The sequence below is a fragment of the Meles meles genome, chromosome 21, assembly GCF_922984935.1.
Source record: "Meles meles chromosome 21, mMelMel3.1 paternal haplotype, whole genome shotgun sequence".
Taxonomy (NCBI): Eukaryota; Metazoa; Chordata; class Mammalia; order Carnivora; family Mustelidae; genus Meles; species Meles meles.
In genome coordinates, this window is record NC_060086.1 from 32,127,349 (window position 1) to 32,151,662 (window position 24,314).

A 24,314-nucleotide genomic window follows, 5' to 3' on the forward strand; every position below is an offset into this window, starting at 1 on the left:
AAAGTAAAAAAACGTTAAAAATCCTGTGTACGTAGTTTCCATTTTTATTTTCTCTGATGGATGGTTGCACATCAGCGAATCTTGAGTTATGCTAACTACGTTAGGCCGGTCACAACACACACACGCACAGAGAGGTCACATGGGCTGTGCCGGGCTGGCTGTCGCAAATGTACATCAAGTTACACAGGTGGAGTTATTAGGCTGGTTAAAATACACCACCAAACGATGGGACACGGTTGGGTCAGGCCACCTCTCCCGCCCGCCGCTGCTGTTTCCAGAAGTCTTCGTGTTAGGCTGGTGAGTGGTGTCCTGCTGGCACTCCCTCCAGTGGCCCCCAGTGGGTGGAGAGCGCCTGAGTCAGCATCTGCTCTGGGTCCCCTTCTCATCTGCCCATGCCTGGTGTTGGAGCCTCCGGCACTCTGCTACCTCTTCTGAGCACTGGTTGTGCTCCAGCCCAGGCCCTCGTCCCCACTTTGCTCCACACACCTGGGGCAGACATCGCAAGAGAAGGAAGAGCCAAGAGCAAATGGACACAGTCCCGATGTGAACCGTGCCCAGACACAGGAGGGGAAGAAGCAGGAGACGTAACCACAACACCACACACAGGCTCAGTCTTTACAGATGGGCCCTCATGTCTCCAAGATGCATGGGCTGTGTGGAGCCCTCCAGAGCACAGCCCCTGGGAGAGAACAGACAGGAGACGGGAGCTGTGCCCATCCAGGGCAGGCCTGATAGCAGAGCTAGAAGGGTCGATGGGGGATGTGTCCAACATGGTGCTAGATTGTTGAGAAGTCACGACTATACACACCTGGGGATCATGCCCCTCTCCCAGTTCATTCGCACGGTAGGTTAGATATAGATAGATAGAAGTGGAGATATACTTTTTCAAGGGAGGACCTTTCCTGGTGGTTGGATAAACAGTAAGACAGACTCCTGGGTTTGGCATGCTCTGGGGGGGGCCATGCGACAGTGAGGGACTCCCTATTGCTACACTCTGTACAGGGCGGCCGGGCCCGCCCGCCACGCCCACGGCCCCTGGCGGCAGTCACAGGCTTGCCTTCAACCCCTTCCGCCTTGGAGAGCTCTTGGGCCCCTGTGAAATGGGGGCTATGAAGACAAGAGGGTGGGAGGGTGGTCCCCGTGGCCCCGGGGGCACCCCACATGGGGGGGCTACATGATATTGCACTGGGTGGCCCCGCAGCAATCCTTGATGAGTGCCAGCCCAGTCTTGGCCACTGTGGGCTTGCTAGGTGGGGGCTCTGCTTTCTTCTCTGCTCTGGAGCCTGCAGCAGGATAGGGGCACAGAAAGAGAGAGGGAAAAAGGGAGAGAGGAAGAGGTGACATAAGGAGAGCCCCAACCATCAGCAGCTCCTGTCCCATCCCAACCCCTAGCCAGGCCTTGCTCCAACTCTACAGATCAGGTGCGGTGGAGAGCTGGCATGTGTTTTATATGGTTCCAATAACTATTCCCACCTCCCTGTGAGCCCCCTGGCTTTCAGTCCTCAGCTTCCAGTCACAGCCTTTAGCTCTTATTCTATTCAGTTCTCTTTGCCATTGTATCTGCCAAGTCTGGCACAGGGTCTGGCATTCAAAGTATTTGGTGAATGGATAAATGGGAAATATTGTCCAAGTCACTTTAATCTGGGGTTTCATGTCTTCCAATTCTGGGAATTGGTCATACGTTATCCTTCCAGAAAACTCCTTGTTTTCTGTTATCACTCCTTCTAGAATGCCTACTAGAAGTTGGACTTTCTTATTTTATCTTCCATGTTTTGGAAGACATTTGCCATATCTTTGTCTCTTTGTGTTGCATGCTGGTTAATTTCCTCAGCTATGTCTCCAATTTCCTCAGCTATGTCTCCAATTTATGAATTCTCCCTTCAGCTCTGTTTAATCTACAAGTTTTTACTTCTGTGACAGTTTTTTTAGAAACATAATTATTTGCAAATCTACCAATTCTTTTCTCATGGCATCCTGTTATTTCACTTTGGGTTTTATCCCTTCTCTTATCTCTTTCATCATTTTAAATATACTTAGTTTATTATCTCTTTTAGATAGTTTGTTATCTCCAGTTCTTGGGAAGACATTCTCTTTGTGGTATCTACTGACTCCACTCATGGGGTTCAGTTCTTTATGGGTTTAAAATTTTTATCAACAGTTCATTTTCATAGAGTTGTTTGTTGTTGTTTTTTTCTCCAAAACTGTGGGTTACGTATTGTGGGATGCAGAAAGGTCCTCACTGAGCAGTTTCGCGTCTGCTTTGCTGGGATCCCAGAGATTTCAGTGGCTTTATATTAGTTTTAATTTTTCAACTTTAGATCCCAGCACTAGAAGATTTGTGCAAATTTGGACACTTGGCCCTTTGCATGGGGTACAGAAAACTGGGTGTTTTGATTTCTTGCCAGATTACTTTTTGCTATTCATAACTGTGCTTTCCTTGCTCCTCCCCTCTACCATTAGGTGGACTTTTTCTGATTGGCTTTTCATAAAAGAGACAGTCCACTGAGGATGCTGGATTTAGGCAAGGACCATATGCCTTGTGATATTAGGGGCCTGAAGAAGGGGACCTTCTTCTTTCTTTATTCCCTTTCACTCTACCCCACATTTCATGGGATATTAATAGATGGTCAAGGAAAACTGAGCTTATGGCCATAGTACATGGTGGTGGCCTTTGGGTTTTATCTTCCTAGCAAGATTTCCAGTCCCCTCACTCTGATGACAGTTGATGTCTCTGGGGCTACAGAGGTAGGCATGCAACACAGATCTGGCCAATCATTGCATCCCAGCCTCTTGATGATGGCAATGGCCTAGGAGGTGGGAACATGATCCTAGAAGGGCCAATCAGAGTATTCCCCTGAGATTGATGTGTTTGGATACCAGGAGAGAGAAAGTATGGTGTTGTCTTGCTGCTGCTAATTTATGGTTCTGGAGTTCAGGCCCCAGGAAGAAGGCCCATCCATGTAGTAGGAGAAAATGAAGCTCACATACAAAGAGGGGCAGAAATAGAAACAGAAGGAAAAATCAAGGCATTCTAACAGTGTCTAGTCCCCAAAGCTGGTTCCTGTTGCACTTCTTCCAACAAATCCCCCTTCGTACTATTGCAAATTTGAATTGAGTATGTTTCCTATAAATAAAAGTAGCCTCACTGGGTCGACAAAGAGAAGCAGGACCTGTTATCACTTTTATAGCCTAATAGACATTGGCACCAAACAGAGGGTCAAATATATAGCATTTCCCAAACTTGTTTCACATGGAAGGTTTTCGCTCTGTTTTTCAACAGAGGCTGGATTTCCCTGAGCCTCAGCCCCCATTTCTGCCTCAGTGGCCATGCAACTCCTGAGAAAGCCACCAAACCTACGATTGATCAGAGACAGCTGCTGCTAGGACCAGCTACAGTCTGAACCCCAGGCAAAATGAAAATGCAGGGCCCCTTGTTCCAAAACTATTAAGAACCTCAAGATAGCAAGAGCAGAACATGAAAACAAGCACAGTGCCCTTCTGGGCATCGGGGCCTGGGCAGCTTCCCTGGAGGCATGCCCATGAAGCAGGCCCCACCTGCTGCCATCATGTGTGCCCAAATCTGATCTCTAGAAAGTATTTTGTTGTCCCCGCTCTGGCTCCCAGACCTCTTTAAAATTTCCTTTTCTCCTGAATGGGGGAAGGAGGAAGAAGAATGTAAGCACTCACTGGCTGGAGATTTGGTTACTTTATCTAGAGGTTTTAACTTGATTCTCAGGAAATCCGCCATTTCCTTGTCTTCTTCTTGCTCCCTGTGGACACAGGCGTGTAAAGACAAGAGGGAAGTAGAGTAAGCAAGGAAAGCGTCAAGGAACTGAGGGAATGGGGCCAGAGGTTAAGTGTGTGGGACCACGCGTCAGGCTCTGTGGCTGGTGTGGGTATGCTTCTGTGTGTTATGTGTGGCTGGTACGTGTACACTGCACGTTACATGTGGATGGGGAATGTATGTTCTGTTTTATGCGTGGGTGGTGTGCCCATGTTATTTTGTGTTATGTGTCAATGGTGTGTGCGTGTTGCATTTGAAGAACTTGCCCTGAACCACAGACATGTATCAGCAATAGAGTAACTGTCTCCCTGGGGCCCAGGCGAGATCCCAGGGCAAAGGCAAGGCCATGCTAGGATCCAGCCTCTGCATGGGTTTCAGCGAGCTGAGTCACACCTCTCCTGACCCTGTACCCTTAAGTCACCTACACATCTGTGCTCCCATGAGGTCTGTGGCAAGTGTCAGCAATTCACCTGAACTCTTCCAAGGGTCATCGGGAACAAAGTCAGCTAAGCCAGGCGAGGAACATTCCAGCCTTCAGAGGACCCAGGAGGACACAGACAATAAAGAGCTAGATGCCTCCTGGGTTGGAAGAAGCCCTGTGAGCCTCTGTCCTTGTGGGCATGGCTCCAGGACAAAAATACTCAAGAATCAACTTTCCTTTCCTTTGAGCAGGTGCCCTGTGCCTCCAGTGCCCGAGGTTGTCCAGATCAAGTGGCAGGTGCACGTGCAAATAGGAGACCCTGAGGGCTACGGAGTGCTGCTGGAGCCACCAAGGTGGGGGATGGTGAGGGGGCTTGGGGAGGGGCAGGGGAAGAGAACAAAGCCGGGAAGTGGAGAGGGCAGGCAAGGAAGCAAGTCAGCCCAAGGGGCACAGTTTCTGTAGAAACCCACGGAAGTTTCAGGAAGTGGCCTTGATGAACAGTTTGCCTTGGGAGGAAGGTCAGTGAAGAGAGTGCGTAGGAGGCTCTGCCATGTGTCATGTGATGTAATTCCTCCCTGGTCACCTCCTCAAGTAACATTGTCTTAGGACCCACAGGCCTTTGCAAGACTTTCTGGAGCTGGATTCCAGTTTCCCTGGGCCTCAGACCAGAAGGCTGGGGGTTCATTTGGATCCAGTATGTGGGAGCATTTGTTGAGGCCACACCCGTCAGGCCAGGCCATGAGTCCCTGCGGCAGAAGACGGGTTTGAGAGGAGACCGAGGACTGCGTTCTAGCAGGGCTGGGATGGGCGCCCACTCACCTTAGCCGCTCGACCTCCGCATCATCCACCAGAAAGTCTCTCTTCTGCACCAGCTTGTGGATCTTCTGGATTAGCTCATCCTCTCTCTGCTTTTGCAGCTTGGTCTTTTCTTTTTCTGGGAAAAAGAAAACACCAGCAAAGAAACTGTCAGGTGCAAATGCTCGAAGCATGTGAGTCTGGGGGCCTGGGTTGGGATCCCGGCTCTGCCATGTCACTCGCTGGGTGAACTTGAAGAAGCAAATGGACCTCTTCAAGGCTCAGTTTCCTTTCCCGTAAAGACACATGGTGGGGCTTGAAGGCAGCGGTGTTAGTGAATGGCTTAGCACAGAGCTGGGTCTGTGGCAGGTACTTAGGAGGTGGTTAATGATGCAACAAGGGGGTCATGTGGAAGGCAAGGGCCTCAGAGGGCCCAGGCAGGGGTGCAGGAGGGAGTTACTCTACAGCCAGGGCCAACCAATGTGTACAAGGAAATCATCCATCCTGATGACTCTTGTCCTGTCCCAGGTACCAAGGCCTAGAAGGCCAAAGAGAAAACAAAAAAGTCAGGGCTAGAGATGACTGAGAAGCCCCCAGGCACCACTCACCTGCCTCTAGGCACCTCCAATTTCCACCTGGCATCTTCCAGCTACCTCCAGTCACCAACACTTGCTTGGTGATGTGATCCTTTTGCTTGCCAACCTTATCCACCTACTCGCCAAAGAGAATTGCCAGCTGGCCACAGCTTCACCCCGTTTGCTGGCAGCACACACCTGATTCCTAACATCTCCACATGCTTACCAACGTGACTCTCCAAACTGGGCTTCTCATCTTCTCCAGCACATCTCCTTAGCCCAGACCATCTCTTCCCGGACCATGTGTGCCTTCCTAACTGGACTCCCTGGCCTGTCAGCCCAACACAGTTGTGAGCACCCATTATAGAACCAGGCAGTCCTGCTTTCACACCCTACCTTCTCCTCTCCCTAGCTGTGCAACTCTGGGCATGTCCCTCAACCCCTCTGGGCATCCAGTCTCTCATCATAGATGATCATGAAGTTGCTGCAAATTTTAAAAGAGATAGACCAAGGAAAGTAGGCTCACTGCCTGGTATCTAGTAAGGGTTCATGAACCATCAGCTTCTTCTATTATAAGCTATAATTGTATATCGTCACTGTTGTTTTAATGACTAAATGCTCCCCTCTTAAATATTTACTGAATCAGGTACAAAAGAAATAAATACTTATTTAATGAACGAAAAGCAAATCTCAGCATAAGTGTGCAAATGAGAAGTGCCTCATAAATTGCAGCTATTATATTTGTATTTCCATGAGCTTGTCGTTTCCATTTAGTCCTGTTTCTCAACCTCAGCACCACTGATATTCGAGTCTGGATCATTCTTTGTTGCAAAGGCCGTCCTCTATACTGCTTGGTGTTTAGCCAGATGCCCAGTGTCTACCCACTAGGGGCCAGCAGTACCCCACCCCAGTGTGACAACCAAAAATGCCTCCAGACATTGCCCAATGTCTCCTGGAAGGGGGACAAAACCACTCCTGGTTGAGAACCACAACTTTAGTTCTTTCTGACAACGCTATGAGGGAGACACTACTTTTATGTCCAAGGGGAAGGTGCCATGACCTTTCCAGTTCTGAGGAGGCAGTGGGGGCAGTGGAGATGAGATGACATATCTTGGCTTGTCCCAGAGGAGTCCTCAAGGCAGAGAAGGCCCCAGGCATCCTCTCCAGCTAGACATCTGCACCTACCACTGGGGAGCTGGTGAATGATCTTCTGACCCTGGCTGGAGACGTGTGAATTTCTTGGCCATTCAGTGATCTCTTTGCTGGATACTTTTATTGATGTGTTTTCAAGAGCACTGTTTCTTACCCTGCCTACACTCAGCTGAATCCATCTAGACACCTGGCTCTCGTCCAGGGAATACACAGAAAGACTCAACAAGGAGTTGGAGGAGAAGGTAGGGAGAGGTGAGTAGGAAAGCAGAAGAAGAAAGAAAATTTTAATATGTGAATTTCTACACAAAGGTCACTGGGAAAACTTGATTTCCTGGGGAAGTCAATGGAACCGGCATTGAGGACCTAAGCTCTATTACTAACGGGTCCCATGACCTTATCAACCCATGATTCTTAGTCAGATAGTCAATGACATTTCAGGCGGAAGGCACTCTTTGCCTGGGACTCCCCCTGCGCTGCAGGTTTTGGCATCTCTGGACTTTGCCTACTGAGTGTGGGTACTGATCTTAATTTAAATTCTTGGCATTTTGTTTATCATGGATTGTGTGTGTGTGTGTGTGTGTGTGTGTGTGTGTGTGTGTGTGTTTTGTTATTTTAAATTTTTAAAAAAAGATTTATTTACTTTATTTTAAAGATTGACAGAGAGAGTACATGTGGGTAGGATGAGGTGCAGAGGGGGAGAGAGGATCCTAAGCAGACTCCCTGGTGAGTGCAGAGCCCCATGCGGGGCTCGATCCTATGACTCTGAGATCATGACTGGAGCCAAAATCATGAGTCAGACACTGAACCAACTGAGCCACCCAGGCGCCCCTATTTTGGTATTTTAAATATTGCATTAATATATTATTTGTCGTGGTTAGTGAATTTTTTGGTGACCTGGCTGTCCTTGTCCTCCTCATCCTAGTCCCTGTTCTGGGTCAGCCAGGCACTCCAGGGACTGTGTCAGCCAAGAACCCCTGCTCCCATCCATTTCCACCTGTGTTCTAGAAGCTTCCATGGCCCCGACTGGAGCCCTTGAGGCCTGAGGTGGCCCTGGCTGGTCCAGTGTTCACACACCCATGTCTCCTTTGCCTTAGTGGCTCCCATGTGTTCTGCTGAGCCAAAATTGATCCTGGAAATCAACCCTTGCTAGGCCCATCAGAGTTCTCGAGGCTGAAAATTAGGACACAGAGGCCCTAAAAGTTTTTTTGTTGGGGGTTGTTTTGGTTTGTTTGTTTTTGCTGTGAAAGAGAGGAGAAGGCAAAAGGGTCAGTGTTCAGAGAAGACCATCTGCTCTTCTTTCCTCCCACCGTTTTGGTCCTTCAGGATGTGTGATGTGTGACAAGGGGTCTTACTGGAACTAGGAGGGTCTGTTTACAGGAGGGATACGCTATGCTAATCTGTGTGTCCTTCATGTTCTGCTAAACATAGAAGAGTTGGGTTTTTGGGTGAGGAGATCATGGGAAGGAGATGGAGTGGGCTTGCTTGGCTCATCCAAAACAGAGGGGGAGAGAGAAAGACAGACAGACAGAGAGGGAGGGAATATTCTAACAACTTTCTTGTTTCTGAACCCTTGTGAGGTTGGGTTGAGCTTCAGGCCAGTATTGGGTTGAATAGTATCCCCCTCCCCCTCCAAAATGTCCTGTTTACTGGGTTTGGAAAGAGGATCTTTGCAGATGTACTTAGTGAGATGAGATCATATTCACTAGGGGAATGTAAATCCAATGACAGCTGCCCTCGGAGACGTGGAGAGGATGCCTGGATGTACAGGGTAGAAGCCATGGGATGAGAGAAGCAGAGATTGGAGCAAGTCAGCCGCAAGCCAAGGAGCACCACAGACCACCCGCAGCCACCAGGAGCGGGAAGAGGTAAGGAAAGATTCTCCTCTAGAGCCTCTGGAGGGAGCAGGGCCCGGCCAACACCCGGATTCCGGACTTCCGGCCTCCAGAACTGAGAGAATCAATTTGGGTTGTTTCATGCTGTCTGAGGGAATTTGACAGAGAGCTCATACAATGGCCCAGGGCTCCAGAAGCCTCCTCTGCCCTTCCAGTAATTGCCCTTTTAGTGCTTCCATCCGCTGGGGTGGGTTTTTCTACCTTTGAAACTGGTTCTCGGTGGGATATAAAAACGGGACAGCAGAACCGGCCATCCTCACGGGGTGGCTCTACACCCTGGGTGTTCCTCACGGTCATGAGACGCTCTAAGAAATGACCCATGCCAGATCTCCGCACTCCCGGATCGCATTTCTACTGGGTGCTGTCTGGACCTTTGCTCTTCTTGCTCCCCTCTTTGGACGCTTTGCGTTGGGCATTTGACTTTCTATGGTAGCAGTGTTCTCGAGATATAATTCACGTTGCATTACAAGTCCCCCATCGCGTCATGCAACCGTGACGACAAGCCATCCTAGAAGAGTTTGGTCACTTTGAGGAGATGCCCCCGTACCCGAGTGCCGTCCGCCCACACTGTGCCTGGCACGTGATTGCTGGGACAGCGGCATCCGGGGGATCCGCTGGCCCCTCACGCCTGCCCCGCCATCAGAACAGGAATGGACGGAGCGCTCCCACGCTTCGCATCTCCCGCCCCACAGCATCTGCACGGCGACCCTGGGAGGCTGGCATTCTTGGCCTCATTTTGCAAGCAAGGAACGTAAGCCTCAGAGAAATTAAGTTGCCGCACAAAGGCCACCTGTCTGGCCAGCATGGATTCAAAGCCAGGTCCTGGACTCCAAAGTTGGGTTTCCCGGGGCGCCCAGGGGGCTCAGTCATTAAGTGTCGTGATCCCAGGATTCTGGAATGGAGCCCCGCATCATGGTTCCCTGCTCAGTGGGGAGCCTGCTCCTCCCTCCCCCTCTGCCACTCTCCCTGCTGGTGCACTCTCTCTGTCAAATGAATAAATAAAATCTCTAAACAAATAAAAATATAAGGTAAGGGCCCTTAGGTGGCAATTTTGCACCCGTCTGCCAGCATATATTTGGCAACACCTGGAGACGTCGTTGGTTGTCACAGCTGTGGGGCGGGGAGTTGCTATGGGCATCTCGTGGGTAGAGGCCAGGGGTGCTGCGGCCGGGCACTTTGCAGCACACAGCACAGGCCCCCCACCAGCCCCAACAAAGAATGGCCCAGCCCTACATGTTCTACTGAGAAGGCATTAGAACAGTGCTCGGTTCCATAATGCGTTTTCTCTCTCTTTTTTTGAGAGAGAGAAAGATATTGAATGTGCATAAGTGGGGTGGGGGGAGGGGCAGAGGGAGAGAGAATCCTGAGCAGACTCCCCGCTGAGCCTGGAGCCCCACACGGGGCTCGATCTCATGACGCTGCAATCATGACGTAGGCTGAAACCAAGTCAGACGCTTAACCAGCTGAGCCACCCAGGTGCTCTGGACCTATAACCCTTCCACTGTGCTTCCTGCTCAGTCATAGCTACTGCTTACTGGTACCACTGAGTGCCAGGCCCCATCTTCCCACTGACTTGTGAGTGGCTGGAACAGGGAATCATTTTGTCTTTGTCACGTGCCCGGCACCTAGCCCAGGCAGGCAGGGAAGAAGCAGCAGGCAGAGGGAGAAACAGCCTCCCTGCTGAGCAGGGAGCCCAATGTGGGATTCGAACCCAGGACCCTGAGATCATGACTTGAGCCAAAGGCAGATGCTTAACTGACAGAATCACCCAGGTGTCCCCTAAGGCAAGATTCTTGAGACAGGGTGGTTTTCTGCACCCAATACACCTTCCCTTAACACCTGCCAGACCCTCATTCCTAACCCAGCCTGGAGAGCAGGGAAAGTTATCTTGGGAAAAGAGGCCAAATAAATTAGGATCCGAAGCAGTGAATAGACACTGTGTGTGTGTGTGTGTGTGTGTGTGTGTGTGTGTCTGTGTGTGTGTGTGTCTGTGTGTGTCTGTGTGTATCTGCCTGTGTATGTGGTGTGTGTGTGTGTATCTGATTTATTCCATATACTTGAAGCAAAACCATATTTTCCAACCCAATACCTACCAAAGCAGATACAGCAATATCTTAAACAAGATGTAAAAGAGATTTCATAAAAATTTTTTGAACATGCCCCTTTTCATTAAATATTTGTGGGTTTAGAAAAGATAATTATGATCTGTAAAAAGGAACTTAGGTCAAAAGGTAATAGGTTTGCTACTATCAGGTTAAAATGAATTAGCGTATAAACATAAAAGTGGGTAGAAGTTTGTTCAGTTAATGACAAGAACAACAGTAACAAAACATAAGCACTTGCTAAAGGATGGGAACTGTGCCTAGCACCATACATGTTTTTCCCCTCAGTCAATTCCACAACGACCCTACAAGGTAAATACCATTATTGTCCCAGCTGACAGGTGAGGAAACTGAATTTGGTGGAGTAAGTTGCTTCCGGTCATGTCATTCGTTAGTAATCAAGAGATCTAGGTTGGACTCCAAAGTCAGAGCTTGTCACCCCCATACTCTACCCACCCCCAAACAGAATAGTAATAGTAATAGTCATTAATCCTTACTGGACTCTTCATTTTGGACCAGATGTGAAGCTAAGCCCATGGCTTGCCATGTTCGATGTATCATCATGAGATTTATACCCAAGGAGTTAAGGGCTGTGACTGGTACTACCCTATTTTCAGAGGCCAGGAAATGGAGAGTCAGATAAAGTGACTTTCCCAAGGTCAAGGAGGGGGCCAGAATGAAGACTTGAAGCCGGGTCTACCGGACAGAAAGCATCACATAGCAAAAATGGGGCTGTGCTAGGAGCAGAGATGAACTCTGCCTTCCAGACTTAAGGGGCAAAGACAGGGCTGGCCTGGGGGCTCTGGGCACCTCCTTAACTAGACTGGAGTCCCACATGCTTACCTGGGATGGCAACCAAGTTCTGTAGCTCCTGCTTCAGGTCCATTATGTCATTGCAGAGCTGGATGTCGTCCATCCTGGGGAGACAGGACACCGTCCCACAGCAGGTTATGTTGACAGAATGTTCTGTGACCCTGAGCACCACCCAGTTTAAACAAAGTGTCTGGGGAAGATGTTGTCCTTTGTAAGGACCTCACACGCTCTTCCTACCAGTTCTCCCTCAAAAGAAGAAAAACAGGGGCGCCTGGCTGGCACAGCGGAAAGAGCATGGGACCCTCGACCTCAGTGTTGTGAGTTTGAGCCCCATGTGGAGTGCAGAAATTACTTAAATAAATAACAACTTAAAGAAGAAAACCAGAAAGTGCCTGTTATCCTACTACCGAGAAATGATTGATCACTGTTAATGACCCCGTGTTGGAATTGCTTTTGGTCCTCACATCCTCACTTCTCTTTGCTCATATGAGTGCGCTCATGCTGCAGGCTCAGTGTTTTCTATTAGCAGCTATGTTAAAAATTTCAGACATTCTAGAAATTCACGATGTAGAGAAAAATCTTTCTCAGTCCTTTAGAAAAAAAAAAAAAAGTCAACACCTTGGTTTATAATCCTCCAGATTTTTTTTTAAAGATTTTATTTATTTATTTGACAGACAGAGATCACAGGTAGGCAGAGAGGCAGGCAGAGAGAGAGGAAGGGAAGCAGGCTCCCCGCCGAGCAGAGAGCCTGGTGTGGGGCTCAATTCCAAGATCCCGAGATCATGACCTGAGCCGAAGGCAGAGGCTTTAACCCACTGAGCCACCCAGATGCCCCTCCTACAGATTTTTTAAATGTTCATGTTTATACTATAAGTTATGACATCATTACTATCATACAAAAATGTTTTGCAATTTTTTTTTTAACTTAATGATATATCTTGGGCGTTTCTCCATGTCGGTATGTGTGTACCTCCTTGTTTTTAATGGTTGCATAGTATTCCATTATAGTGAAACACGGTGATTTATTTAACCATTCTCCTAGGTGCAGACATCTGGGTTGTTTCTAGGATAAATTCCTAGAAATACATCAATCCCTAGGAAAAGTAATTCCTAGAAATGCAATCACTGGGTTAAGTGACATGAACACTTGCATTTCACCTTTTGTTTTTATTTTTTTTAAGAGATTTTTTATTTATTTGACAGACAGAGATCACCAGTAGGCAGAAAGAGAGATAGAAAGAGAGAGAAGAGGAAGCAGGCTCCCCGCCAAGCCGAGAGCCCGATGTGGGGCTCGATCCCAGGACCCTGGGATCATGACCTGAGCCGAAGGCAGAGGCTTTAACCCACTGAGCCACCCAGGCACCCTGTTTTTATTTTTTAAAAAGATTTATTTATTTATTTGAGAGAGAGAGTATGCGTGCATTCACATTCACGGGGCGGAGGGGCAGAGGGAACGGGAGAGACCATTTCCAGCAGACTCCAAGCTGAGCGAGGAGCCCAACGCGGGGCTCGGTCCCAGGACCCTGAGATCATGACCTGAGCCAAAATCAAGGGTCAGCTCCTCAACCGACTGAGCCACCCGGGTGCCCCAACACTTGCATTTTAATTAAGAACTTGCAAATTGCCCTCCAGATGGATGGTGCATGATATTTCCACCAGGAAAGGATGCTCACTCCTATAATCTCTGCTATTGGGTTGCCCAGACAGTCTTGCAACATGCTTTACAGTTGTTTTGTTTTTTCCCAGGGGAAAGCGTGAACATAATCCCCCACTACCACACATTATGCAGTCGAGTTTCCCACACTTGGGGAAATCGCAGGGGTCAGCACATCCGGAGTGCAATGGATAAGTCTTGCCCTGGGAAAACCATCTTTGTGATCATGGTACCTCCCTTCCAGGTAAGTATTGCTTCACAGTTTTGTAACTGTTGTGCACAGTATATATACCGTGAATCTGGAATCTCACCAAGTGTATTTTTCAAGGCTGCTTTAATTGCCCCCTTATCTTGACTACTTAGGTGGGGTTTTCAGGTTGGGTTTTTTGGGAGTGCCATTTGAGCCACTGTTGACCACACATGGATTCACACAAGGCTTTTTCTTCACGTTTGATTATTTGGAGTGGGGGTTGTGGATTCTCAGAGGTGGTGCCACTGTATACGAAGGGCTTGACACGGCTGTGGCTGTTAAGGTATATTTTCAGATCGCGGCCCCGTGGGGCGTGGAGGGTATTTGCTTCATTCTACACATCTTTATGGAACATTTCCTGTGCCTGCTACAGACGGTCGTGGGCTCCAAGCATCCGAGGCTCCTCTGTCCTCGGGAGCTGAAATTTAGGTGGGGTGACAGAGCGTGAGCACAGATACAACAGAACATCACATGCTGTGAAGAAGAGCAAAGTGAGGGGCCGAGGGCACAGAGGGGCCAGTTTGGACATGTCCTCCTCCTGTCCTGGGAAGACACAGAGGGGAGCATTCATGTTCTCAAAGGACTCGACTGAATGCATACGGCAAGTGGGAACAGGACAAAGACTAGAAATCAACACCTCTGAGCCTGCTGATCTTCCTACCTCCTTCCGCGGATCTGTTGCCCCCATTCCACAGACCAGCGTGCCCCCCCGGTTTTGGTGGCCGAGGAACGCCTGTTATTATTCCTTCTGATCCTAGCTCCCAGTTTTTGGGACAAGCCACACAATCATCTCCCTGTTGCCAGAGGCCCCCCAAGTGTTTGTCAGGCCCTGCCCTGAAATGTCCTAGCAGGTGGCAGCTGCCTTGAGTGAGCTTGGGGGCTTGCCAGTAGGGCACAGCCTGTTCCCATGGGCTCTCGTCGGTGATCATTCAACTGGAGGGCCTCCAGAATCCTTTGCCACATCGACTGCTGAGATCAGCCTCCATGCGTGGCTCTAATGAGGATGATTTTGGTCTCCAGGGATATTTGGCGACGTCTGGAAACATGTTGCTTGTGACAGCTGGGGCTGGTGTGTGGGGATCATTGCCGGCATCTACTGGGTAGAGTCCAGGGATGTTGCTAAACAGGATGGCACGTCAGTAGAGAATGATCTGGTCTGAATGTCAGTCATTCTCACGCTGAAAAATCATGGGTTATGACTACAGAATTGAGACAAGTACCTGGCTGACCATTTTCAAGAGACGAAAGAAGGAAAGGCAGTGAAAGGGACAAAAGAGAGACAGACCGTGGTCAGAGGCAAGAGCCCTGGGACCCAAGAGCTCTCCTTCAAAGGGGCCAATGTCCCAGCAGCTGAACTTCTCTGAGCCTTACTTTCCTCCTTTTTAAGATGGGAATAATAGGGGCGCCTGGGTGGCTCAGTGGGTTAAAGCCTCTGCCTTTGGTTCAGGTCATGATCTCAGGGTCCTGGGATTGAGCCCCGCATGGAGCTCTCTGCTCAGTGGGGAGCCTGCTTCTCCCTCTCTCTCTGCCTGCTTCTCTGCCTACTTGTAATCTCTGTCTGTCAAATAGATACATTTTTAAAAAATCTTTAAGATGGGAATAATAACAGTCTTGCTGCCCATGTCAAGTGCTGAGCACGTGCCTGGGACACGTAAAGTGTTCAGTAATTTGTGTGTAGTACAACTACTCGCTGTGACAAAGAAGCAGGGAGAGAAAGAGAAAATGATGCTGGGGGAATAGGTGACAAATGGAACATGTTCAATATTAAAAATAATCATCCTTATTGGGTATTTTCCTCTATATCAAAGTCTTGAAATAAATTCTTATCTAATTGTAGAGGACACACCTGCTCTCTGCAGAGGTTTTGGAAAACACCAACGGGTATGAAGAAGGAAACTAAAATGATGCATGACCTTGACCTCCCATGCCTGCAGGGGCCACTCTTCCACTCCAAGTATTTCCGTGTAGCTCATGCCAGTCTTTTTTCCTTTCTGTAATTCAAGTGTGGTGGGCCTGCCCTGGGAGGCCTTGGCACTCACTCTCTGTCCATCTCGAAACTGCAGTCGGCATGATTTTGAGTTCTCCCAAACACACTCAAATCCACCACCATTAACAGGTGAGGAATTCTTCGGAAGCTTTCATGGGGAGTCATGACACGGCTCCTCCTAAAAATCTCTATTCGATCCTGCTCTTATCCTCAAAAACAAAAAGTCGCCATGTACCAAACATTTACTATGGGCCAGGCAGTGTCTCAGCACTTTCTACACATAAACTCATCTATATCATCACAGGTGTCCTATGGGAAAGCTGTTTTTAATCCCCATTTTACAGATGAGGAAATGGAAATGAAGCAACGTGCCCAAAGCCATAACAAAACACCATAGATTGTATGGCTTAACCCACGAATGTTAATTTCTCACTGTTCTGAAGGGCTAGGAAGTCCAAGATCAAGATATCAGCCAAGTTTGGCTCCTGGTGAGGGCCTCCTTCCTGGTTTGGAGATGGCCACCTTCTTGCTAAATCTTCCCATGGTGAAGAAAGAGATCCTCTCTCTGGGGTCCCTTGTGTAATTATGGTCCATAATCCCATTCATGGGGGCTCTGCTCTCATGACCTAAGTTCCTCCCATAGGCTCCACCTCCAAGTACGATCACATTGGAAACCAAGGCTTCACCATAGGAATTTAGGAGGAAAAATTCAGTCCACGGCAAGAGTAATGGCAATCCCGTCTGCCTTCACCAGACATCCACTTTTCCAGGCTCCCTTGCAGCTAGGAGCCAAGAAACCCACTTCCGGCCAATGAGATGGAAGAGGAAGTCTGCTAGAGGGCGCTCCTGGGAAAGATGATCCGAAACCCTAGTGCTACCCACCTCCTTGTCCTGACGCTTCTGCAGTCACTGTGGCCAGAGTGACAAGGGGAAGGGAGCTAAGAGGTACCTTGCTGACGCTCAGATCACCTGCATCCAGACTTCTTGGCAAGGCAATGTTAAATGTCCTTATGATTTAAGGAGACTGACCAGCTGTCTTGGTCGGCCAGGAACTGTCCCAGCTTCAGCACTGAAATTCCCATGTCCTGGGAAACTGCTCTGTCCCAGGCAAACAGGGACAGTTTGTCCTCCTAGATTTAAGACATTAGGGTTTTAAAAATTGGGGGGAGGGGAGGGGCAGAGAGAGAATCTTAAGCAGGTTCCATGCCCAGCTCATAGCCCGACATGGGACTTGATCTCACCACCCTGAGATCATGACCTGAGCTGAAATCAGGAGTCGCGTGCTTAACCGACTGAGCCACCCAGGAGCTTTAAGATTTAAGACACTATTAAGGGAATGTTCTGTTACTTAGAGTTGAAGACATCTTCACTGATACATGTGCATGGATATGTGTGCTTTGACTGAAACAAACATATGTACTGCTCATTGCAAGCATGACGAAATTTCAGTCCTATTAAATTATATTGTTACAAAAGAATTTCAGTAGTTCATGCAAAGTACTTTTGAAGCTTGGCTGGACCTTTTGAGTAAGGCATGTTAGTCCAGTTCTCTGCAGGAAGAGAGCTAAGTCCTGGAAACCAAACTCTACTGTTGTCAGCTTGTTCCAGAGAGAGAGAGAGAGAGAGATGTCATCTCCAAGAACCCGATGAACGCAGCAGGGAAAAGAAGCCAGCTCGTGCCATGTGCCATTCTCCATCCCGGCCGTTCATGCTGGGACGATGGAGGAAATCGGTCATTTTACCAGCTCTGGGCTGGAAAGGCGATCAAGCTCTGTCAGAATAATAATGCACCTGCTTTACAAAGTATCTTTGAAAATGACATGGTCTGGAGCCTAGTGGAAATCCAGCAGAGACCGCCATGTGAAGGTCGAAATAGACTGACGGAGGAGAAGCCCGACTTTTAAAAAAATCATATTTATCTGGCTCCTTCTTTTAGAAATTGTGGATGCTTGGCATTCTGGGGATGGGTAAAAAGAAGGAACACCCATCCAGAGATGAGTCTAGCGCTTGGAGCCTGGACCCCAGCCTAAGTCCCACCACAAAAAAAGAAAAATTCTGTTTTTCTATACACTCTACATGTCTGAAATCAAATGTGTGCTTCTTTCCTCAGCAAGCAACTTTCTAATTCTTTTTTTTAAGATTTTATTTATTTATCTGACAGACAGAGATCACAAGTAGGCAGAGAGGCAGGCAGAGAGAGGGGGAAGCAGGCTCCCCACCCAGCAGAAAGCCTGATGCGGGGCCCAATCCCGGGACCCCAGGGCCATGACCCGAGCTGAAGGCAGAGGCCCTGACCCACTGAGCCACCCAGGCACCCCCAACTTTACAATTCTTGACTGATGTCCAACTGTAAGAGGGTGTCCTCCAGTTTAACTCAACTCCGATACTCGCTGCCTCAGGTTAGCAAGACCCCAAGACGAAGGGCTCTGTCTCATAAGCCTGCCCTTGCTTCAGATACTGATTGCCAGCCCCAATCACCTGTTCTTCTGACGAATTGGCCATAAATTGGGGTTCCCGTGACCCCCTCCTCAGTATCATTAGTTTGCTAGAACTGCTGGTGAAATTTGAGGAAACAGTTATTTACATTTGCTGGTTTATAATAAACAATATTACAAAGGATACAGGTGAACAGCCTGAGGAGGAGAAAGCACAGAGCAAGGTATGGGGAAGGGGCACAGGGCTGCCGTGCCCTTTCTTCTTATTATACAATAATAACTTCGGGCAGGCCTCCCCCCAGGATCTCAGTTTCTTCATGTATAAAATGAGGTGACCCCTGGGGCCATATTCTTTTTTTTTTAACTTTTTAAAAAAAATTTATTTATTTTTTCAGCGTAACAGTATTCATTGTTTTTGCACAACACCCAGTGCTCCATGCAAAACCTGTCCTCCCTATTACCCACCACCTGTTCCCCCAACCTCCCACCCCTGACCCTTCAAACCCCTCAGGTTGTTTTTCAGAGTCCCCCTGGGGCCGTATTCTGCTAGCACCCAAAGCCAGCCAGACCTGAGTGCACATCTCAGTTCCACCATTCACTGACTGTACACCGTGGGCAGGTCCCTTCACTGCGCTGGGCCTCGGTGCCCTCACTTGGAAAAGGAATAGCACCCTTGTGTTGGGGTTGCATGAACATGAAGAAAGCTTAGGGCCTAGAGCAGGCAGCCCTGAGCTTCGCACACACCTAGGAGGTGCACAGGAGAAGGCCACTTCCGTCGGCCCCTGCAGCCTGGGCTGTTGCCTCGCAGACACTCCTGAAAAATCTTTGCCACCATTCCTGCGTCAGGGAAAGAGCCTCACCTTCGTGAGCTATTTCCATTTCCTCAGACCGAATGACTTGGGGATGGTGAATGTGGGCATCTGTGTAGTGTTCTTGGATTAATGAGCTCAGATGCTGTCCCCAGGGGGAGAAGAAGACATCTCCAGGGAGCCCGTGGGCTCAGCTACCTTTCCGCATCCTGCCTGGGATCAAGGGCCCAGACAGGTGCCTGCCACGGGCTTAGGTGACACATTTATGAGAGGAACGTCTTTGTGAGACATGACTGAGAAGTAAGCTGCCTCTTTGCTCCCTGAGGCAAGTTCAAGGTCTGGGTGTTAAGTGGCTTCTCCTTCATTTGTAACCCTAAGCCAACCCTCATTCCTAGATGCGACCCTCTGTTCCCAAAAGAATGTCACCTCCCTGGAGTGCAGATGACTCTTCTGTCCCCTTTTCTGGACCAGCTCCCTTTTGAGTCAAAGGAAATTACTAGCACTGAAAAAACTCATCACACGGAACCATGGGGGTCTGTACCCTTTTCTGTGAGCATGTTGCATGTCAATTAAAAATTGACCTGAAAAAATTACCAACAATATTGGTGAATTTTGCTTTAGGCCTGCAAGGGTATTTCTGATCTTTTGTTACTGTATAAATACTCCCTTTTAAAAAATATATTTTTTAATTTTATCACAGAGAGAGCACGGAAGCAGGGGGAGCTAAAGAGGGAGAAGCAGGCTCCCCACTGAGCAAGAAGCCCAACGCAGGGCTCGATCCTGGCACTCTGGAATTATGACCTGAGCTGACATCACTTACCCAACCGAGCCACCCTGGCCCTGGCCTAAATGTTTTACACAAAACATCTCAATTAACTCTCACCACGACCCTCCCAGGTGGGTACTATTATTACCACCCCTCCCACGATGTCAGGAACTTGTTCAAGGTCACAGAGTAGGTGACAGGGACTTGAACTTAGGCAGTCTGGTCTCTCCAGTGGGGAATATGCAGGTTGCAAGCCATATGGTGGGAGGAGTTCAGGGAAGACAGAGATCAGAGTAGTTGGGGGGAGCAGTTTTCTCAGCTTGAGGACCACATACAGGAGCACAACATGGATGGTCAGGGAGAAGGGTGGGTGCCAGGCACTCAGGCAAAGGGGGCAGCTCACTCAAATACTGACTTGAGAAAGGGGTGTGGTGTCCCCGAGGATGTGGCAGTGAAGTGTCCACCAGCACAGGACATCTTGGTGGGTCTGGGTTACAAAGGACGACCATGGGAGTCATCTTAGGTTCTAGAGTGAGAGCATGACCCGGCAGTGGGTCTGTGAAAGTCAGTCTGGCAGATGTGGGGACCCGTATGTACACAGCAAGAAGAAAGAGCACCCTCACTCTGAATTTTCTGTTTAAAGTGCTCAGGAGACTTCGTAGAGGACAGGTTTGTTCATGAATCTTCAGCAGCGTGGACAAGCTATGGCCCACAGCCCAAACCCAGCCCACCGTCTGCTTTGGTACACTGCATGAGGTAAGAAGGGGTATTTTGTTGTTCTTGTTCTGTTTCTAGGTTTTGTTTTGTTTTGTTTTGTTTTGGGAGAGAGAGCACGCACACATGTGGTGGGGAGGAGGGGTAAAGGGAGAGGGAGACTCTCCAGCAGGCTCCACACTCAGCGTGGAGGCCAACAGGGGCCTCCATCTCACGACCCTGAGATCACGACCTAAGCCAAAACCAAGAGTCAGACACTTACCTGACTGAGCCACCCAGCTGCCCCTTGGTAAGAATGGTTTTTACATTTTTAAATAGCAAAATGTCAGAAGAAGAATAAAATTTCCGGACACATGAAAATTACATGAAATTCAAAGTTCAGTGCCTATAAATAATGTTTTACTGGAACACAGCGATGCCCATTCGTTCACGTGTTATCACTGGCTGCTCTTGCTTTACAGCAGAGGTAATCAGAATAGAGACCGTACTATGGCCTGCTGGACTCTCAGATTTTTACTGGCTGGTTCTTTGTAGAAATGTTTTGTTGCGTCCTGATCTTCAGAAAGAACCATGCATTAATCAGAGACTAATCGAGTTGCGGGGGCTGGAAGAGCTCTCAGCTTATATGGATGAAGAAGCCCAGAGAGGGGAATATTGATCCTGGATGCACTGATTTGCAGACTCATCTAATAAATCAGTCATCCAGACAATACTTACTAAGAGCCTACTGTGTGCTGCGCTTCCTGACTCAGTTTTCACTTGCACCAGCCACTGAGGACCCAGGCCAGCCACTGAGGACCCAGGCCAGCCACCAAGGCCACACAGCAAGCCAGTGGTGAGGCTCTCCTGGGTCCTGCTGCTTTTCACTAAGGGTCCAGCCAGCTCTCTGCTCCAGGCTCCCGCGGGGTATTGGGCTGTGCCCAAAGCATAGAAGGTTTGCCAACAGATTGCCTACAGGCACCAGCTACTGTGATCTGGCAGTTTCTGCAACCATATTTGTCCTTCTGTGTGTCCTCTGTCTCTCTAAAGGAGACACAAAGTTCTGAGATTTCATTCCTTCTTTACTATGTTTGTCCCCCAATCTCCTACCAAGATAGAGCCTAGACTGAGACACGTATGTTCTCCCTTGGACGGCTCAGCAAACTAGGAAGGGGAGAGGGGTTCTGGCCCTGGGTTTCTCTAATCCTAGCCCTGAGTCCCTTGGCTGAGTGGTTCACCAAGAATCAAAAATGTGGATGGAGCATGTGGGTGCCTCAGTCGGTTAAGCATCTGCTTTCAGCTCCGGTCATGATCTCGGGGTCCTGGGATCAAGCCCCGCGCTGGGCTCCCTGCTCAGCGGGGAGTTTGCTTCTCTCTCTCCCTCTGCCTTTCCCTCCTGCTCATGTGCTCTGTCTCTCTCAAATAAATAAAATCTTTTAAAAAAGAATTAAAGATGTGGATAAAGATGAAGGCTCAAACAAGTGAGGATGGGAGGGAAAAAGAAGAAGGAGGAGGAGAAGGGAGAGGGAGAGAGGAAGGAGGAGAGAAGGGAAGAGAGAAAAAGAATCACCATAAATGCCCAGTAACAGCACGTGGTTCCATATATAATTTTCCACCTCTACAAGGAAGAACTCAACCACCATTACAAAGTTTTGGCCAGCCAACCTGCAAGCTTTTCTCAAGAGGACCTCTTGAGAAAATACAGCCAACAGAGAATTGTTGAGGGAAGACGGCAAGGGGTTAGCGTTGCCAGATTTAGCAAACAAAAACCAAAAACCAGAGCACCCAATTATATTGGATTTTCCAATAAGTATCGAATAATTTTTAGTATAGGAAGAGCCCAGGCAATATTTGTTTGGAACATACCTGCTCTAAAAACAGGATCTGTGGTTTATCTAAAATTCAGATCTAACAGGGCATCCCATGTTTTCTCCGGCAATCCTATGAGAAGAGGGAGGCCAGAGTCTCAGCAACAGGTTCACTTCCAAGCCCGGGGTGGGGGTGTGGGGGTCGTTTTGTGCTGGGGGAAGAGGGAAGTGTCCTGAAGGCCTCAGTAGTTAGAATAATTGCTGCCTCTCCTAGACTCATTTCTCCCCATGGCCACTGGGAGCCCTCTGTTGACAGGTTTCTTGCAATGTGGGAGCCTGAGAAGACAGGGACGAAAAGCCTCAAGCAGAAATAGCAAATATGATATGTTAATTTAGAAAATGAAAAATTATTTAAAAAAAAAAAAGAAATAGCAAATACGGCCCGTGGACTAATGGGTGGAGAAAATTGGGGACAATTGGAAAACTGTGTGAAAGGCTTTGAAAACATTTAAACTCTTGAACCCACTGACTCCATTTCTAAGGTTTCATCCTAAAGAGGTTGTTTGTTTGTTTGTTTGTTTTAAAGATTTTATTTATTTATTTGACAGAGAGAGATCACAAGTAGGCAGAGAGGCAGGCAGAGAGAGAGGGGGAAGCAGGCTCCCCACTGAGCAGAGAGCCTGATGAGGGACTTGATCCCAGGACCCTGAGATCATGACCTGAGCTGAAGACAGAGGCTTAACCCATTGAGCCAGCCAGGCACCCTTAAAGAGGTCGTTTAAAGGGTACCATGAAAACTTAGCAGTGATTATGTGCAGGACAACCTTATTTGCAATCACGAAAAACAAAAAGCAACCTAAGTGTCCACCGATAATAGCAGACTGCTGACTTAAATATGGGACGTATGCATGATGGAATTCATAACACAGGCATTAAAAATGGCGCTCAGGAGAGATGTGATTGATATCAGAGAATAAACCATATAAAAATGGTTCACAAATCTTAGGATCCAATTTTGCACAGTACCTATGCATAGACTGTATTTGAAATGTTACAATGATGATTTTTAAAAAAATTTTATTTATTTGACAGAGAGAAATCACAACTAGGCAGAGAGGCAGGCAGAGAGAGAGGAGGAAGCAGGCTCCCTGCAGGGCAGAGAGCCGGATGTGGGGCTCGATCCCAGGACCCTGGGATCACGACCTGAGCCGAAGGCAGAGGCTTTAACCCACTGAGCCACCCAGGCGCCCCTACAATGATGATTTTGAAGGAAACTTTATTTCTTTCATTTGCTTCTCTGCATTTTAATTCTTTTCTCACCATATGCATGTATTATCTGAAACCACTGTGATTGGAAAAGACGCTTGGTATGGTATTCTGAAGACTTCTAAAACGTTTTGTTTTGGGGGGTCTGGGTAGCACAGTTGGTTAAGCAGCCGACTCTTGATTCTGGCTCAGGTAATGATCTCAGGGTCGTGGGATCGAGCCCTGCATGGGCCTCTGTGCTCAGTGTGGAGTCAGCTGGAGATACTCTCTTTCTTTCTCTGCCCCTTCTGCTGTGCTCTCTCTCTCAAATAAATAGATACTTTTTTAAAAAGCATTTTGTTTTAAAATTACCACGGGCCACCGCTTTCTGCAGAGCCAAACCCGGGCAGCCTTGGGTCACTGTAACCACAGCAGAAACCCCTCTGTGGGCTTTTTTCTCTTTGGCCTCCTCTGTAGCCAGGGAGAGCCCATTTGGGGCTAGCAGCCCACTTGCAGGTCTGTGCAAATCGTCACCTGCAGTCTTCAAGCCCATTCTCCCTTCAAGTCTTGCCGGGATCAGAGCACCTTCACCTTAGACTAACTTCTAAGCAGTCCCCAGGACGGCCTTGCTGATGCCTCCGGGCTGGGTCAGATGCTCTTCATTCTCATTGCCAAGACCCCATGTCCTACCACTGTCCATCCGCCTCCCCTCCCCCACCCCCGATAATCACCTAGCACTTGTGTTTCTCCCTAAATCGCCCATGTGCACCATTTAAAGCACCCTGCCTCCTCCCTCCATGCTCCTTGAACGTCACCTGTGCCTGACACATGGCAGTCAGCCTGTGATCAAGAAAAGTAGGCGGGCAGGCAGGCACAGAGTACACACAGTCCTGGAGTTTTATTAAAATGAGACCTCGAGACGGCAAGTGCAGGTGGAAAATTTTCCAAATCGCATGATAGAGACCTCAGGAGGGCAATAGCATTTATCAAAGGGGGTGAGTCACCCACCCCAGAGAAATCCAATTACATATCCTGCTTTGCATCCGGGTATCAATATTCTATTCTTGACCCCCCTCTGGGTGGCGCTGGGGCCCTCCTGCACAGTCCTTTCTCCGCTATCTGCTGAGTTCCCA

The 24,314-nt window shown here is 48.6% G+C and overlaps 1 protein-coding gene and 1 non-coding gene across 2 annotated transcripts in view; both read right to left on the reverse strand.

Moving 5' to 3' along the window:
- Window positions 1-28: 28 nt before the first annotated feature.
- BMERB1 (bMERB domain containing 1) overlaps window positions 29-24,314 on the reverse strand; it is a 106,215-nt gene continuing 81,929 nt past the window's right edge. Inside the window, exons 3-6 of the mRNA XM_045993651.1 lie at window positions 11,565-11,638; window positions 5,025-5,139; window positions 3,688-3,770; window positions 29-1,283 (exon numbers count right to left, since the gene is read on the reverse strand). Coding sequence (XP_045849607.1) covers window positions 1,171-1,283; window positions 3,688-3,770; window positions 5,025-5,139; window positions 11,565-11,638 — 385 coding nt within the window. The 3' untranslated portion in view covers window positions 29-1,170. The remainder of the gene's footprint in view (window positions 1,284-3,687; window positions 3,771-5,024; window positions 5,140-11,564; window positions 11,639-24,314) is intronic.
- On the reverse strand, window positions 13,278-13,440 carry LOC123934286. The gene has a single exon (XR_006816769.1). It is a non-coding gene; the product is annotated as a U1 spliceosomal RNA (small nuclear RNA).